The following is a 17,781-nucleotide window of genomic DNA, read 5'->3' as shown; positions in this document are numbered from 1 at the left end:
GTTTTCGGCCACCGCGCCATTGTTTCTTTGTATTTCGTTATTGTTTGTTATAATAAAACCCCCTTCCCAACATGTCAGACCTCTGCGCTTCCTTCCCCCGTAAGTCCGTAGACGTGACAAATATAGAGTAAAAAGATGAAAGATATATTTCAGAAAAACAAGTATGCTATTTTGAGAGGGTTGGCACAATGTAAATGGTCATTTACCAAAGCCATGTGTTAGGTGAAAGTAACACTGGAGTGCAGGAATAAGGAGGAGCATGCAATTACCACACAGAGAGTGGCCAAGCGGTTGCAAATATGTAAGTCTGATAAACACTAACTTAGTTGGCGTGTGTTGATGAACATCCTCTGAGACTGTGCTGATCTTCCGCCACTGGTCACATTCACAACCACCGATACATTGGCGTCTCCACCTCTCAGTCCAGTTGAACATGTTTGGCCATCTTCCTTGCACAAGTGCCCATAATCCCAATCTGACCAACCTTCATGTGCCTGTGGGTCCATCACACTCCTGACAGAGAAAGAGAAAATACAAATACTTAGATGTGATATGGATGATGAATGGTGTTGTGGCCTAAAAACAGAGAAATGATATAACCTATGACATGGCCTGTGGCAACAACAGGCTGTGTACAGCTGTTTCAGTGAATGTGAAGAAGTGCATTCAGTCAAATAATGTAAGAGCTCTGAGGTTGTGACGCCCAGCAGCTCATCAACTCATCGGCGTAGGACAAGCGGGTAGCAGAGATCTGCAGCTGACGCACACCACAGCACCAGATGGGACAGTCTTCAGCACGAGGCGTGCCCATTCTACTTATGTTCTCCTAATAAACTCTGTTTCTTTTCCCAACCCTCGGTGTCATTCCATTTCCCCTTCGGTGATGACAGAGGTAATGGAACAGCCCTTTCTGAACTGGAAACTGTGCATGATGTAAATTAATAAATTCTTTTTTAGCCAGTATTACACTGTGCCCTCACTAATAATGAAGCTGATTGTCTACTGTTATTAAAATGTACATATGTACAGTTTATTTGAAAAAACAATTTCTCAAATCCGTGATCGTATGCAAGCTTGTATGTCAGTATGCTGCACTGGTTAGTCACAGGATAGGTGGAGGAGGAACGTTCTTTAGAAACAGACACTCGATACTCACGCCCACCACTGCAAGCTGACTGTGATGGTCATGTCTGCCGGTGTGCTCCTTGTCTTACGGTTACAAATTAGATTTGTCTGCCTCTCATCAAGCCAGCACAGGATGTTCAAACAGACGACTGGAAGAGGGGGATTCAATTAACACGTTAGTTTTGAGGGCTACAGCAATTAGCTCAAAAGCAGCTAAAGCAGTGGCACTTTAGAGTCATCACAGAGCTGGCTATTAACCTGCTTTTAGGTATGCACAAACCTATAAAAATAATAAAATGTATTCATGTGAAGATTGGACCTGCTGCATATTTTTAAACCCCTTTTTTGGATTTTTTGGAAGCAGTAACTACTGATAGAGACAGGGAACAAATTACAGATTAAAAACCTGAAAATCCGAGTAGAAAGGAGGGGTGATTTGGGCCCACTTGTCCCCTCATTGCAAATCAATTCAAAGTGACTTATTGGGCAAAGGGATGATGATTAACAAGACGTGAGCATGGCTCAGGACCTCCAGAAACCAGATCTATTGGATCCCTTCAATAGAGGAACAAAGTTTAGAGAATCACTGTTAAGCTGTTCTTATTTACCATAGAATGTTTTTTTTTAATATGCCTTTAGGCTATTGTTTTAGATTTTATTGAATTTTGGAGCTACGAAAATGGCAGCATCAATAGCAGCTGTCTACTGATAACAGCATGGTTTAATTATTTCTCTCCTGGCTATCGCTGAAAGAGACAGAGGCATGTAATGAGGACTGACTAACATGCTTAATTGCCTTCCTTTATCGATCAGGAGGAATAAATCTTTGCTCGCAGACTTACAATCCTACAATCACCCTACAATCCACCAGGTCCATTCAATCCACCATTTAGCAATCCACCAGGTCCATTCAAAGACAGAGATTCATGGACATACACAGGTCCACAGCATTTAGTAATGTTCAGGAGCAAAGCACATTGTTTATTCCCATATTGTCTAGTTTTGCATATTAAAACAAGAATGTTGTGTGCTTAAGTGGAAACCTATGAATGAAACTCAATTTCCTTGAAATATGTTTCATGAATTCAAGCAAAGTGGAACAGAATGGAACAGTGTGTTACCAGAGCTGTCCTTATGTGTGCTGACAGGCTCTAAAGAGCTTCTATGGCATTTGATGTGGTACGAATCCAGGTCACTGCTCCCCAAGCCGCTTCCGAGGCCGACCGAGGTCAGATCACAGCAAAGCTCCGCTGCCCACGGCGCGTCTTCATACTGGATGGGAGTCTCAGCTGAAGTGCCCAGAGAAGCCACACCTGAGGACGGTTTCACAATGCAGATTTCATTGTTCCTGGTCTTGGCATGTTGCAGTAAAAAAAAAATTAAAAAAAATACTGCTAGTCATATAAGGGCTATACATCAGGATGATGGACGGAAGCATTGCACAACGGCGACCTCAGATAAAAAGTGCAACTGAGCCATCCTACTTTCAAGGCAAACAGTAACTAAATGAATAAACTTTTGAAAGTTCCACTAAGGAACACACAGAGGAATTTGGTTTGACAGACAGCAGACCTGGTAAAAATCATGCCTCGTATAACTGGAAAAAGGAACACAACTGTCTGCTTATCCTCTGGGGGATCAGGGTAAGTAAGTGGTCATGAAACGTCTGGTGCAATGGAAGGATTTTTGAATCATCTCTGAATACAGTTATCCACCTGAAATGTCTGGAAACATGATGTGCTCCCATGGTGAGCTGCACACAGCAGCATATAAATCAGTTTGAGAACTATTATTTATATTTGGACATTTTCAATACACTAAAAAAAAGTGACCTATAGAACCTACACAATAAAATTGAGGTAAAAATTTGCACACATTTTGTTTAGCTAATTTATATGCAATATTTTTTGTAAATAGTATTTTACATTTGAAGTTAGGAAATACTCAACCAAATAGGGTAAAAATCTAACCCTTATCGACATATTATTAAACAGTAATATTTTTAACTAAATAATTTTAAATAGTACCATATTTACAAAGTTAAGAAATACCTAAACAAATTAGGTAAAATTGAACAAATTCTTATCAGTACATTGTGAAACTAATAACTCATAGGAATTGAATAGATTTTATTTTGTACACATTTGTTAAACCTAATTAGTAACATTTAGTTATAACTAATCTGTTTAATTTATTAGCCCCCAACTATTCAGGGAGTGTTAAGAATTACCCTGAAACCAATTTTCAACTGCAGCTGATAATAACTAATCAATAAAAATATAATACAATGAGGTTCAATTTAGGAAATTGCATATTTCAAGTATAGCCATATAATGGTGAGATAGACCAAAGTGCCCCAAATTAACACAGCAACCAAATGCACAGTGAGAGTGCATTTCATATTTTCCATTTTGTTCATCTAGCAGCAAAAAGTGAAGGTGAAAGTGAAGTGATTGTGATACACTGCAGCACAGCACACGGTGCACACAACAAAATGTGTCCTCTGCTTTTAACCCATCACCCTTGGTGAGCAGTGGCCAGCCATGACAGGTGCCCAGGGCGCAGTGTGTGGGGACGGTGCTTTGCTCTGTGGCACCTTGGCGGATCGGTATTCAAACTCGGCAACCTTCTGATTATTGGGCCGCTTCCTTTACCACTAGGCCACCACGGCCTTACAGATGAGGCCTAACATGTATCCTTCAGGGCAATGGGAGACAAAAAGGTGCTACTAGTTCAAAGTGTGTCAAGTTTATAAGGCAGAGCATCCAAAGTGCACATTTAGGAGAAGCTTATTCCACCATGGTTGAATATGATGGCCTTGTTGTAGGGTGTAACATTCCATGGGTTTCCATCGGGTCTCCCCACTCACTGTCTGTCTCTCACCATATTTGTTCTCCACAGAGGTGTTTCCTTTATATCAATAAAGAGTCAATAATGTGTTAAGACGTACGCTTGGCAGCTAGTGGGCTTCTAATTATATTTTATGCACGCACTCGGAGGCAGGCCGCCTTCACCTCTCCCTAACCTGCCAGAGCGTATCCCCCGAGGCATACTCCCACAGAGGATGATTCATCCAGACCAGCTCCCACTAGCCAGGCAAGCTTGAAGAAGTGATGTGATAAAGTTGCTGGGGGACAATATGCTGACGTGCTTCATACTGGCACACAAGCAAACATAATTCTGTGCAAGGTGGCGGGATTCAAAGGCTTCTCTCGCAAAGGCTGGGTGGTTTAATGGCAAACAGGTTTGATTAGTTGGAGCATTACAGGGATGGGCGATGACAGAAATGACCTGTAATTAACAAACCTTTTAATTACATGAGAACAGAACTGATATGAAGCCATAGGGAGGTGGCCAATTAATTCATACCATTCTGACAGAGTGTGCTGAGGACAGGCTAGGAAAAAATGAAACGACTACAGTGGAAGAGTAGATTAAGCAGCAATCGACTTACCATGAGCGGTGATAATAAACGGAATGAGGACCGTCAGCATCGTGGAGCACGTCCTGCAGATGAGACAAACAGAGAGCCCGTTAAATGATTCAACATTTCGTCAGTGACTGGCCTCAGTAAAAAGCAAAGACGTATTTTTACAAACTATGTCTTTTCAAGCTGTTCAGCCAGAAGATATGCTGTCATCTCAAACACGCAATTAAAAACACACTACCCTCAGGATTTCACAATTTCTGGGGGGATTTTGACAGATTTTGACGATCACAATAATGAGAAAAACTGGAGAGAATTAAAAAAGTTCTGTGAAGTTCATCGGACAACGACCTCATTACCATGTATTTGGTTAAAAGGATCGTTATTGGGTTCTAGGACATTGCAATGGTTACATAATACATAGTACATAATACATGGACATAATACATAAATATAGTGTATTATATGCAAATATTTATAGCATACATATTATATATAATGTATGTAGCATATACACACAATATCTGTTTTTTATTTAAATTGAAATGCATTTCATAATGAGACAAAATATTGTTGCGTGAGCTTTTCTTGAAAAAATGAAATACACATTTCAGAATTTCCAAGTATCTGGTACATACACCTTTTGTAGCATTTTGTAGCATTGGACCTCCTGTAAGAAACTAATTATTTGGGCAAAAAGAGACAAGCAATCAAAAAGTGTGTGACACTGCATACATTCCCCTCTGCACGTTAAGCAGAAGATGGGAGTGCAATTTCATTCATGCCTTATTCATGAATAAGTGAACAAAAAAAGAAAAAAAAAACTCCCAGTTCTTCATTGCAACAAGTGGGCAGTTTCAGGCTTTTGAACAAGCTTCCCCAGAAGAGCGTAATGGCACGCTGCAGTGTTTTTCACCACACGGTTCACAGAAGTTTAGATACACTTTGTCAGAATCATCTATCATTTGTTTTCCTCTGAAACAGGCTCTAATTTAGCATATTTATGAAGGCATATCAGAGTCAGGTGAGAGATTTCTCATTCAGATTTTCATTTGCTCCTGCCCTTCAGTATTCATTTCAACTTCACTTTGCCAGTCTCCATCGTGCGCTGGGACGGTTCCTCCGTACAATGGGCAAGACCAGAAAAAGACCACAAATCAAATATGTCACACACCACTAAACCATATGCATTACTCGCTGCAAAATAAAACCATGACCTGAATCTGAATAATTATGAGGAGCGACATGTGGGCAAGTGTCCATTCACACGAATGGGGCAGTTTCCAGGAAGGCCCTTACTAGCACAAAAAACACAGGCCTCATATTCAAACATGATCGCATATCAAAACAAGAACACCGGGGCTGCCGATGGTGTCAACAACATACGCTCCGATTACGTAATAGTTACAATAGCGATAATAGTAGTGGATAGTGGAAAGAGAACTCATTCATACTAAATTCATTAATACATGAATGTGTTCAAGTGGAGTATGGAACGGTTAAGGTTAGAAAATTTTTTGTTTCATTTTTCCATTCCGGTCAATAAAGTCTCTCTGCCAATCAGCAGGAAACACACTATAATAATATATATGAATATATAATGACAATATTATGTCCATTCTCAGTTAACTGAATGGGCATAATAACTGAGACATTTTTGCCTGGAATCAGGCCCGACAGCCAATCAAGGGTCATAATCATGTTCTAATCCAGCATCCTGGGCAGCCTGGCCAGGTTGAAGGTCTCCATCAAGAGGTCTTCTGCTCCTCTGCATGAAGGCCATTTCACATTTCATGCTGATGTATGCTAAATTAGCTCTACAACATGTGCATGTACATATACAGTGTGTGTATGTATATGAATAATTGAATACGAAAACATATCATTATTTAAACAATTATCAATAAAAAAAATCATAATTAAACATTATCAATAAAATGCTGCAGTAACATATTGTACTTGTGTATATATTACCATTAATAACTGAATTTTACTCAGAATGCTAGGTTCAGATGTATATGTAAAAAAAAAATAAAAATCGGTGGGGAATGAAATTTCTTATTCTGCGGTCAGCATGCGGATAAGCAGAGCAACCATCATTCCCCGGCAATTCAGTAATAAAACACACACACACACACACACACACACACACAGAGAAAAAGTGAAGAGCGGGCTGCGTCTTACTTCGTCCGAGTTTCCGTCGTTTGACCGGGAACAGCCCGCGTGCCGCCCGCGGAGCCGCTGGAGACGAGCCGGGGCGTGAAGGGGCGGGGCCAGAGCCGTCGTCGTCACCGGCGCCCTACAGCAAATGGAGGTGGGCGGGGCCTGTCTGACTCAATGCGTGAAAAATACAATACAAAATAAATAAACGAGCCCACGCCAGATTATTTTATGTGGCTCTGTGATCGTTGTCCTGATTTATGGGGAGTGATTGCTTCTTCTTGCTAAATGGAATCATTCTGCTGGAATAACACTTTCTTCATGTTGTCCCAGGATAAACATGGTGGGAGTAGCCTAATGGGAACACGAAGTCTCAGGTTCCAACCCCACTCACTACCATTGTGTCCCAAGACACTTGAGAGTCTCTGGGGGCAATGACCCTGTAAATACTGAGAGATAAGGGCATCTGCTAAATGCCAAAAATGTAAATGTAATGCAACTAAGTCTGACATTCGCTAAATGTTCCACCAAAATCAAGTCTGTGTCTTAAGGGTCTTTTCAAAGCCATAGACCCCATAGTTAGAAGTGGTGGCATAGCGGGAAAGGAAACAGTCCCGTAATTGGAATGTGTCACTGAGGTGCCACTGAGCAAAGCGCCGTCCCCACACACTGCTCCCCGGGCCCCTTTCATGGCTGCCCACTGCTCACCAAGGGTGATGCAGAGTTAAATTCAGAGGACACAGTTTGTGCACCGTGTGCCATGCTTGCTGTGTATCACAATGACATTCACTTCACTTTCACTTTTTAAACAAATCCCTTCATAGTCCATGTCTTTAGTCCCTGCAATTTGAGTAGTCAGCAAAAAAACAATTATCATTTCAGAAGAAATGGTGTTGATTTGTTCATGAAAACAGTCCAGTATGTGTGGGAGTAAGACTGGTGTCATGCCAAGTGGGTCAATGGACGAAGCACAGAAGCATGATATCTTGAAAACAGTGGTGTTTTAATGACACCAAATAAAAATTGGCACGATGGCCCCACACAAAACAATGCTAAACAGAATACTCAAGTTAATGTGAGGTTAAACGACAGGTGGGAAAACTATGGCCTGTGGGCCACATCCAGCCCATTGAAGATTGGTATAGAAAAGCCAAAATAAAGTCATAATTATGACGGCCTGCATTTCAACTCACCCTGTAATGCCTGGCGCTCCACCAGGAGGCGCATCATGCGCAGATAGAGGTGAACATTTTTACACTGACTTGCGCTGTAAATGAGCGGTCAGGTGATGCAAAAATGAGGAGGTGTGGAGTTGAAAAGGGCTCTAGTCTCTGGCGATTATGTTTTGGTTGCACCGGCAACGAAATACATATCTGGGGTGAGGGACCAAGAGGTTAATAAGTGCAAAAACGACATATTCTTGACAATGTAAAAGAGATGTGTGCATACGCACAATCGAATGATGTGGCGAGCTTTTTGTACAAGCTGGTAGCCGAAGTCAACAGTACAACGTTTTTACGTACTTACTAGCAAGAATGTGGCTGCTCTTATTCTCTGGCGTCATGGCAGAATGGAGACGGTGCCTAACCACCTATGTAACACACATCTCAACATGCAACATGCAACTATTTCATTTCCTTTTCTTTCTTAGGTTAGCAAGCCTTTCTCCGAAGTTAAGGCTGATAAGCAAACAGTTCCCACTAAAAGTCAATGTAAATATTAACACTGTAATGGCTTTTTATGTTTATGTCTGATATGTATGCATCTGGTGCCGTCCCAGCCAGTATGACAAATTTGAAAAGTCAATGTGGCCCTGTGAGCTTAAAAGTTTGCCCACTCCTGGGTCAAACCATTAATGCAGGACACATGGGGGTTGGGAGAGTCTGATATTTAAGGGCGATTAGGACCCAGCACACATGTGAATGGGTGGCATCTGGCTAGCCCAGGGCCAACTAGGCACCACAGCTGTTACTAAATACTACACCAAATTTAATGACAGACTATTTCCAGATGGATTCATACTTCATCATGTGAAACAAAGTAATTACAGGAATTACTGAAACAATGATTAATAATTGCAATTTTGCCTTTGCATATTCAGGGTCAGGTATTGTTTGTGGAAGTGCAGTTGTAGAAGCTGAACACGTGTGACTGGGCTACCCATCTTGCTAACTGATTTAAGTTGAGAACAGGCTGCTGTGCCAACATCTCACAGTTCCCTATGTACTGCCAGCCGGGAACAAACAGGCTCCTCTTTATTCTGTTCAAGTCCATCGCCATAGAAACAAACTTGAACCACTGACAGATCAAAGTGGGACTGAAATGTCTTCTTGCCCTTTTTATATTCTCATCAACTGCTGAAGGTCGAACACAAAAGTCTGATTTCTGGGTCTCTTTGATAACGCCATGTGGTTTTGTAGGTACTTATGATTCAAAACAGCAAACATCACTGATGTGGATCAAGCTTATATCTTCTTTGAACGTTGTTCTTTGTCTGCAAACAAATTATTTGCACCCCAAGAACAAGTACACGAATGACCAGGCTAAATAGTTGGCATTTTGTGAGATAGCATTGTGGCAAGGCTGCTATTGAAGGGTGCCGCAAGGTTCTATCAAATTATGGACGAGTTTCTCTCGTCCAAGTTCAACAGCTCGTCCCATTGCATTCTCAGAAAGTTTGGAAATTTGGCGTTATTTCAATCATTCACAGCAATAAACTTCGACAATGACTACAGACATTTCACTGTTCTAAGTTATCTGGTGAAAAAAAATACAAGCAGTAATTTCAGCTGCATTGAGCAGAACTTGAGCAGACCTGAATGTCAAGGTTGCCTGGGTGGGTTTGAGAAACTCTATGCTGTTATTATACAATATGACAGACAAACTGTAGTATTTTTTAAAGCACCAGGTCTTCTACGTTCCTCAGATTCAAATGAAAGCTACTAAATGTCCAACATTCGTTAGCATCGTCCGATGCTTCACTTGGTAGAGTGGTCTGAAAAGCTGAGACGGGCGTAGTTTCACAAAGGCCCCCTGACCTACTTTCCCTTTTCACTTTTTCTCTCCCTGACAGTGTGGGATGAGCCAAGTAGGACCAGACAAAAAAAGACCCTTAAAAGAACAGCACAGCTTGAGTCCAAAAGTTAAATGCTTTCGCTTAACACAGCTGCATTAGCACTGACTGATGTTTTACTAGAGCTTTTTCTGAACAAAACTGAAGGGGGGGGGGGGGGGGGGGACATGAGGAAATGGGCAGCGCTGATCTATTTACATAGTTGGAGTATCAGTCACACCCCTGAACTTCAGTCGCAAGGTCCAGTTTTAAGATTCACTCCAGGGATTAAGGGAACGGTGGATACTGCTGAGCTACGCATGGTGACCAGCCGTTACCTGTTACCATTGCTTATGCTGTACATGGGTATGAAGGCAAAAGAAAATGATACATTTTGGTCGCTCCAGGAGGATTTGTGATCTTTGCAATGCTGGAATAATCTTGGAATAAAACCAACGCTGCTGGGCTGAGGAATTAGGGTGCAGCTTCATTTCCGGATGAACCGCTACTTCATAGTTCAGAAAACAAAAGGTTGCCTTTAAATTATAGTGCATCCAGCATCTCGCCTCTGCACGTGCGAGAGGTGAGAGTGGGGTGAGAGCACATGGTGGACACGGGGACGAGAGCGTGATGACATCACCGTGCACCATCATGGTGCCAGAATGAGGCGATGACATCAGCCCACCCACTATGTCATGCTCTTGAGGGAATGACTAATGAAATATGCAGGGAGGATTTCCTCATCTCTCGGTCACAGCAGCTCTCCCCGTACGCAAAGTGGGAAGTCCTCTGTAAATAAGTTTTTTTTGTTGTCCACAAGCAAATTTCATATGAGCACATAAGGTTTTTTTTTCCCCAGGAAAAGACATGGCACACAAAGCACTTTATGACAGTGCGAAGAGAATTACAGGTTTATTGTCCTTGACAGATGCAAGTTTTCCCCTGTTTGCCTCTGTCCCCGTTATGCATTTATCTTCCCTCGCTGCCAAATTTACAGCCTCTCTAATGAAAAAGAGGTTTAACAGTTTCCTCTCCCTCTACTCACACAGATCGGGGGGAATGGAGAATAGCCCAGGCAGCAAGACTCCTCGCTTACTTCCCTTTGTTTGTCGCAGCAACATGACGTGAGAGTATTGTGAAAGGTCAGCAAGTAGATTTAGCCCTTTAATTTTGGAACTGAAGCGATGCGTTTAAGACAGTGGCCTGACATCTATGGCCCTGACTCAGACACGCTTAACATTAACCCCACACATGCTGGCCTGTGTGTGTGTGTGTGTGTGTGTGTGTGTGTGTATACACTACCAGTCACAAGTTAGAACACACCTACTCTGTGGAGATTATGGAGACTGAGATGGAGGTCAGGGTAAAGCAATGCAAGAAACATATCTAGAATTTTTTGTTTGATGAATCAGAGTCACCTTTTTTAACCTTCATGACTGCTATTGTCCTCATCAAAATCATGAGATGTTCAATAACATAACTGAATTATAAGAAAGTGTTCAGCATAAACCTTCAGGACTGTTTAAAACCATCCCCGTTTTCTAAATTAAGGTGGCCGAGTGAAATGCTGCAATCACAGCAAAAGCTCCCTGCTTTAGAAAAACTTATTTTATTTTGTTTTGTTTATTATATAATCTCACGTGTTCTTTCATAGTCCCGCATCCTCAGTTTTGTTCTAAAATGTAGAAATGCAAGACCCATAAATGAGTAGGTGTGTCCAAACCTTTTAGTGTATACATATGAATAATTAAAATAGGAATCATACGTTATTAAACAAAAACAAAATGTTATAACACGGAACACACAGCTGAAGGTGTCCATTTTGACCATTTTCAAATTAAAAAAATGGCGACTTTATTTTATGAAAAATTCAAAATTCTGTTCACTGTATTTTGTTTTTGCTCTCCTGTAAAATTGGCAAAAGGTCTCACTACTCGATAATGCGATTCAAATATTGCTCTAAATTTATTATAATATGCCGAGTGATATTGTAACTACTTTCAATTAGAAGGGGGATGATATACTAAAGTTTTAAAGTTTTCCTGATTTGTAGTCCTGAATAAAGCTGAGTAAAGTTTCTGGTTAATATTGTCTTGTCTTTACATGTTTGTGGAAGGTCTGTGCACCAGACTTCCTGCCCCTGCTTTTAGTGGCTCTCTGCCACATTCTTCTGCAGCAGTACTGTACTGTATGAACAACCCCGCCCATGCCTGAGGCCTCATTGCTACATAACTTGGTCTGTTGAAATATTATTAAGGCTTTGATGAAAGAGATATATATACACACACACACACACACACACACACACACAAACATGTATATCTTATGACATCAGCTTCATTGTCCAGCAAGTGGTTCAGGATATGTTTCAGGTAAACACACCAAAATTAACCATACACACAATCTAAAAAGTGTTTTTTTTTCAGCCCAGACCTTATTCTCCAGACCTTATGTTCTGCCCTGATGTAGCCATTGTAGGAATTTAAGGGGGTGCAGCCACGTACTGTGATGAAATGTATGTTGTAGAACCTGTTGTAACTGTTTCCAACTGAATTAATGTACTTTATTAGCAAAATGTCTTCAACAGTTTGTGCAGGAGGAGTGGTGAAACAGACACACAAAGCCTCAGGCTGTTGTGTGGCATGGAAACATTTCCTGTCCTCTGTGCCCGAGTCCCTGTCTCGCCTCAGCAAGGTTTAAGGGGAAACTTGGTGTCAGTTGGGCAGGTCTGTTTCAGCCAGTGCATTATTGCTGAAGCTTATCATCGTTGCATCACAGTCACCTTTACCAGCTGACTCAGAACTTTTACTTTTAAAAAGACGCTTCATGGGAATGTGCACTCCAGACCAACCAGGTGGTGTGGCGTGAAGAATCTGTCAAGCCTGACGCCAGAATCAGTGAGTCCCACTGCCCGTTGATAAGGCTTAATCAGCAGTCATCGCTGATGATGGCAATCTCTTAGGCCCAATACCACTGCTTAAGGTCTTAAAGGCCAGAATGTTCACTGAAGACTGAGACATTTGGCAGCACATAATACTCAGCAATGAGCGTGTGCAGTGTGTCACGTGACTCCAGTCATGTGACTGTCACGAACGCGGAAACCGGGTGACGTTTGGCATTTAATCAGCGCCGGGCAGGTGCTCAGCGCTCAGTCATTGTATCGATTTTACTGCCTATTGGACTTGGCTTCTGATCTCATCTCAACTCCAAATAAGCATGAACCCCATTCCCCTGTACACCTCCGCTCATAGCTCATATAGCGCGGAACGGGGATGTTATGTTTGCTATTTGCGAATAACTACGCGGACTCTCGACACGCGGTCTGCTTCTTTTCTCTTTTATTTCCGTATACCCAGAATCCCTTACAGCAACACCCACAACCTGGAACACACACAAAACGCACACTGCCCATGTGCATATGTAACAGGGGACACTGGTGGCGTTTGGCAAAAAGGCGAATACTCATCTACTCATGTGCACCTTACCGCACTTGGGTTTACGGGATCTGGCGACATTCGCTCTCACACTCTACTCTGTGATTCCTGCCTGACACAGTGGATAAATTGCATGTACATATAGTCTATTTGACAAAGTGCCAGGATTGGTGAGGAACAGTTAGGGGTTTGCATCTGCACACAGAAGCGGCTGCCAAGCTGACAGAATTAAACAGTTATTAGGCTTCGGCACAATTCAAACTCGTCCAATCCCATAAACAGCAATAAACAAGGCCCCAGAACCTGGGAGCACATTACTGTTTCAATCAGAGCCTCGAAGAATAAAACGATTCACGCGGTGGAAACAACACCCCAGACAATATCCAGAAAGCAGGTGACACAGCGGCAGCTTTTTGTGAATGGAGCTGTGTTGGTTAAATCAGCCAGCTACATCATTCACACTGAGTGTCTGAGGGAGCTTAATGTGTGAGTCAATATAATGGCTCTAAAGCACAAAAACCTGAACATTCCTCATTTGGTACGTTTTTGTGCAGAATGTTTACGGCCGCATGCTCGAACCAAGCGTCTTTAAACGTCCATAAAACATTGTTTATGCATTTCTGAGTGACAGACAAATTAACGGGAGGTAACACTCAAAAGAAAACCACAACCAGACGCTGCGGCTTTCGCCTAGAAGTACGTTGTGTGATTCACAGTCCCTAATTGAGCATTAGAATAAATCAGCATGTGTCTTCCTGGAACTGGGGGCCAACTGTTGGCCTCAGTGGCTTTGCAGTCCATCAACAAAAGCATGGCAGCCACATCTCCCCACTAATGGCCCCTGCTGTTGTCCAAAAGTCATTAATGTTAATGTGATCGAGGTGAATAAAGGGCTTAACACAATGGGAACCACTAGAGCAGGTGTACGGTAGATATGGAGGTCGGGTCTGAGTTACCGGTGTCAGCAGCTCTTCAGCAAACCACAAACCTGTCAGTGTCCCTTTAAGGCAAACTAACTTTATAGGGGCAGTGTGGCTACCCGATTTGGACCAGAAACCCATTTACATTTACAGAATTTATCATACCCCCTTTGAGTGGTAGTAGCCTAGTGGGAAACACACTCGTCTATGAACCAGAAGATCCAGGTTCAAATCACACTTACTACCATTGTGTCCCTGAGCAAGACACTTAACCCTGAGTTGCTCCAGGGAGACTGTCCCTGTAACTACTGATTGTAAGTCGCGCTGGATAAAGGCGTCTGATAAATGCCGTAAATGTAAATGAACCTGGGTCTTCTGGTTCATAGGTGAGTGTGTTACCCACTAGGCTACTACTAAACTCAGTTTGGACTGCACATGCACATGGTTTAGGAGTAGCATAAGGTTTAGTCCGCAGTCCAAATTGAGTTACTGGTTCAAGTCGGTCAGTGACATGCAGTGTTTCGAGAAATGCACTCAACAGATGACTATTTTAAGGTGCAGGTATTCATTTATTTGGTTTGTGGCCTCGACACTGACCCATGGTGGTAAGGAGTACACACTACAGATTACAGCGCACAGTACAGTTGCAATTATATCAGTACAAACTCTGCATGGATATGCATACGTAGCTCACAGCAAGTATATTTCTGGCTTTAGCAGCAAAAAAAGGCTTTGTTGATATCAACCTCCACGTTCTTGGCCGCTAGTTTTGATGATGCATGAGAGCTTCATCAGATTTTGAATTTAACGAAAAAAATCGAGAAATACTTGGTTCCAGTGTATCATGTAACTTTAACATATCCATTCTTAGCTTTAATTTGTGCATTAAAGTAATTTCAGTATAAAATATCTAATTTTGAACTCGCCATTGCAGTCTTCCCTGTGCGTCTGTGCATGTGTTTGTTTAAACATCCACCCACCTCTGCCTCTGGTTGGCTGTTGCCATGAAATTTAAGTCAACCTTTAATTCAACTGTTTGTCTCACCCTTCCACTCGCCCCTCTCTTAAAACAGTAATTGGTTATATTACCCATTACTGAAAAATGACTTCTTTTTTCAGTAACGGCGTTATTCCCATCACTGCTTGCAATGTTTGCGGCCACGATTCGACTGCTCAGCTTCTGCACAGTGTGCAACACGTTTCATTTCGTCTCATGTTCAGTCACGGTCTTCTTTGAGCAGCCTGTTGTTTCTGGAGGAGCCTATTTGGGGGCTGCTAAGGAGCATGAACGCTTTGACTCTGTGTCTCATTAGAACACATGACAACGAGGACGTGCTCCGGGAAGACAGAGTCGAGAGCTTTAATCAGTAACCAAGCAAACAGGTGACATAACTCAGGCTTCATTAGAGCCCGATCTGGTCCACGTGTAATGAGCCTAATTTAACTCGCCAGAATAAGACACGGAGAGAACCTTTCGTCGCTTAAAAAATACATTTCAGTATTAGGTTATACATGTCAGCAAACAACTACCAGCAGCTCATCAAATTTGGATTGCGGGATGCTGTTTACATTACATCTGGCTTGCAGATCACAGAGATTCTCCCGCAACATAAACTCATGAGATATTTAGAGATGAAGGCATGCTTCCAGCGCCATGAATTCCACTGGGACCTTTTCAGATCACACGGAACTGAGTTTCATACTCTGATAAAGTGTGATAAAGTGTGTGTGTGTGTGTGTGTGTAGTGTGTCAAATGTTAATCAAATATTGAATTTCCTTATTTCCATGAAACAATGACATTACGTGTCTAGAGAAAGCAACTGTGTTATCCTACTGTTCTCTGAGCAGCAATACAATATTGTTCTCTATTTGTATACTTTGGTTTGAAGGATATCATTTATTAGTCTACAGAGCTGGGAGAGACCAACCTTCAGATAGCACATCTTTAGATATCAACAGTTTCTCACATATCAAATGAAATAGACAATTTCACATTTTAATCACTTGTATTTGTGTGTCTTACACTTTTAGATAGTTACTGTTGGGAAGATTAAAAATCTTTAATCTAAATTCACTACTGCATAAAGCTTTTGCACAGCACACACACACACACACATTCTTTTTTAAATGTTCTTTTTCTCCGCAGACACACAATGAAGATTTAGCTGACTTGCTGAATGCCACGTCAGACATTTTTTTCCGCTATAACTCTTGTTGTTGGCTAATAACAACATTAAATCACCAAATGCATGCTGTGACGCTTTTAGACTGTGTATGCAGACTGACCTGTTGCTGGTCTGTGAGGTTATCTGTGCGGATCTTCCGCAGAGGGTCCGATCAGCGATGAGTTGCAGATCAGAAGTGGGTGCTTGGCTCTGGAGGATGGGACACTGAGGGTCTTCATCTGCTTACCACTGGGTCTCTGGGCAAACAGGTTGCTATTCTGAGCTTGCTGGCCCGGAATACACACCAATCATTAACCACACTTTCTGAGCGATGGGATACTTGGAGGGGATGTGTGTGTGTGTGTGAGTTTGGAGGTTTGCCCATACCCCCCCTTACTAATGTAAATACCGAGTGGTTTTAAATGCCTTTAAAATTCTTTACATTTGTAAAGTCCTCCAAAAATGTGCTGAGTCATTGAAACACGGATCTCTGTAATGAGTCCAACAAGAAACATCTGTTGAAGTTGACTCAGATCTGATCTTGGTGGATTGAGACCCCCCTGTAGAGTTTTGTTCCAGCCATAATCTAAACAAGGTGATTGTTTCATTTTTTCTCCCCAGGGCATCATCTAGTTGAATTAGGTGTGTGATATCACAAAGTTCCCACAGACGACCACCCTCCTAAAATACAAGGAGCTCATTCTCACTTCCTGCGTCCTGCTGCCAAGTGTGCATTTTTCTTCATGCTGAGGAAACATTTCATAACACATGAGCCCACAGCAGGACCCATGGTGGCTAAGAAATAAAGGACAAAGCAAACCAGATTCTGCAACCATAGTCTCCATGGCTGTTGGAGGGTTCTTATTTAAAAGTCATTGAACAAGGCTATGAGGTGGGTGTAACAGGTGGATACTGGTTTTATAGGGGATAAAAAAAAATTGAAGTATATAAAATTGCAGTATATAATTCTGCTATTCTGCCTTGCAGAATGCTATATTTGCAGCAGTTGTGCCAGAACACCATGCTATGCGTGACATTTACTATAAAACCATCATATTAACTGTCATTATATTGAAAATTATGTACTATTTGCTATACATAGATTTAGTAACACAATAACCATCTAGAACTATGTCTGGTCATCATGAGCTGAACAGCAAGCCTTCTATGTTCACCCAGCATAACCATCAAGATTGGCCATCATGACCAACATCACCCAGCACTGATCTTCACTTTGCCAGGTGGGCTAAAAAGCAGTGTCAAAAACACAGAAATTGCATTCAGTATCCTGAAAAACACTGCACTCACGACACCGAGCAAGAGGACAACCCAGGTGCAGTGGCCTAGCGGTAAAGGAAGCGGCCCCATAATCAGAAGGTTGCCAGTTTTAATCCCAATCCGCCAAGGTGCCACTGAACAAAGCACCGTCCCCACACACTGCCCCCCGGGCGCCTGTCCTGCTCACCAAGGGTGATGGTTAAAGGCAGACGACACAAT

General features: G+C 42.1%; 1 protein-coding gene across 4 annotated transcripts in view; it reads right to left on the bottom strand.

Annotated features, from left to right (window-relative positions):
* Positions 1-16,524, bottom strand: part of lepr (leptin receptor) — a 30,956-nt gene extending 14,432 nt beyond the window's left edge. For 2 of the 4 annotated variants that reach the window (XM_029001599.1, XM_029001601.1), the window contains exons 1-6: positions 16,406-16,524; positions 6,737-6,881; positions 4,580-4,632; positions 2,247-2,438; positions 1,157-1,274; positions 323-513 (exon numbers count right to left, since the gene is read on the bottom strand). In XM_029001599.1, coding sequence (XP_028857432.1) covers positions 323-513; positions 1,157-1,274; positions 2,247-2,438; positions 4,580-4,619 — 541 coding nt within the window. In that variant the 5' untranslated portion in view covers positions 4,620-4,632; positions 6,737-6,881; positions 16,406-16,524. Of the gene's footprint in view, positions 1-322; positions 514-1,156; positions 1,275-2,246; positions 2,439-4,579; positions 4,633-6,736; positions 6,882-16,405 lie in introns of those variants that run through there. The other 2 variants (XM_029001600.1, XM_029001602.1) reach the window with 2 other exon arrangements.
* Between the last annotated feature and the right edge of the window lie 1,257 nt (positions 16,525-17,781).

The sequence above is a fragment of the Denticeps clupeoides genome, chromosome 13, assembly GCF_900700375.1.
Source record: "Denticeps clupeoides chromosome 13, fDenClu1.1, whole genome shotgun sequence".
NCBI lineage: Eukaryota > Metazoa > Chordata > Actinopteri > Clupeiformes > Denticipitidae > Denticeps > Denticeps clupeoides.
This window is presented reverse-complemented; position numbering and strand designations above follow the sequence as displayed.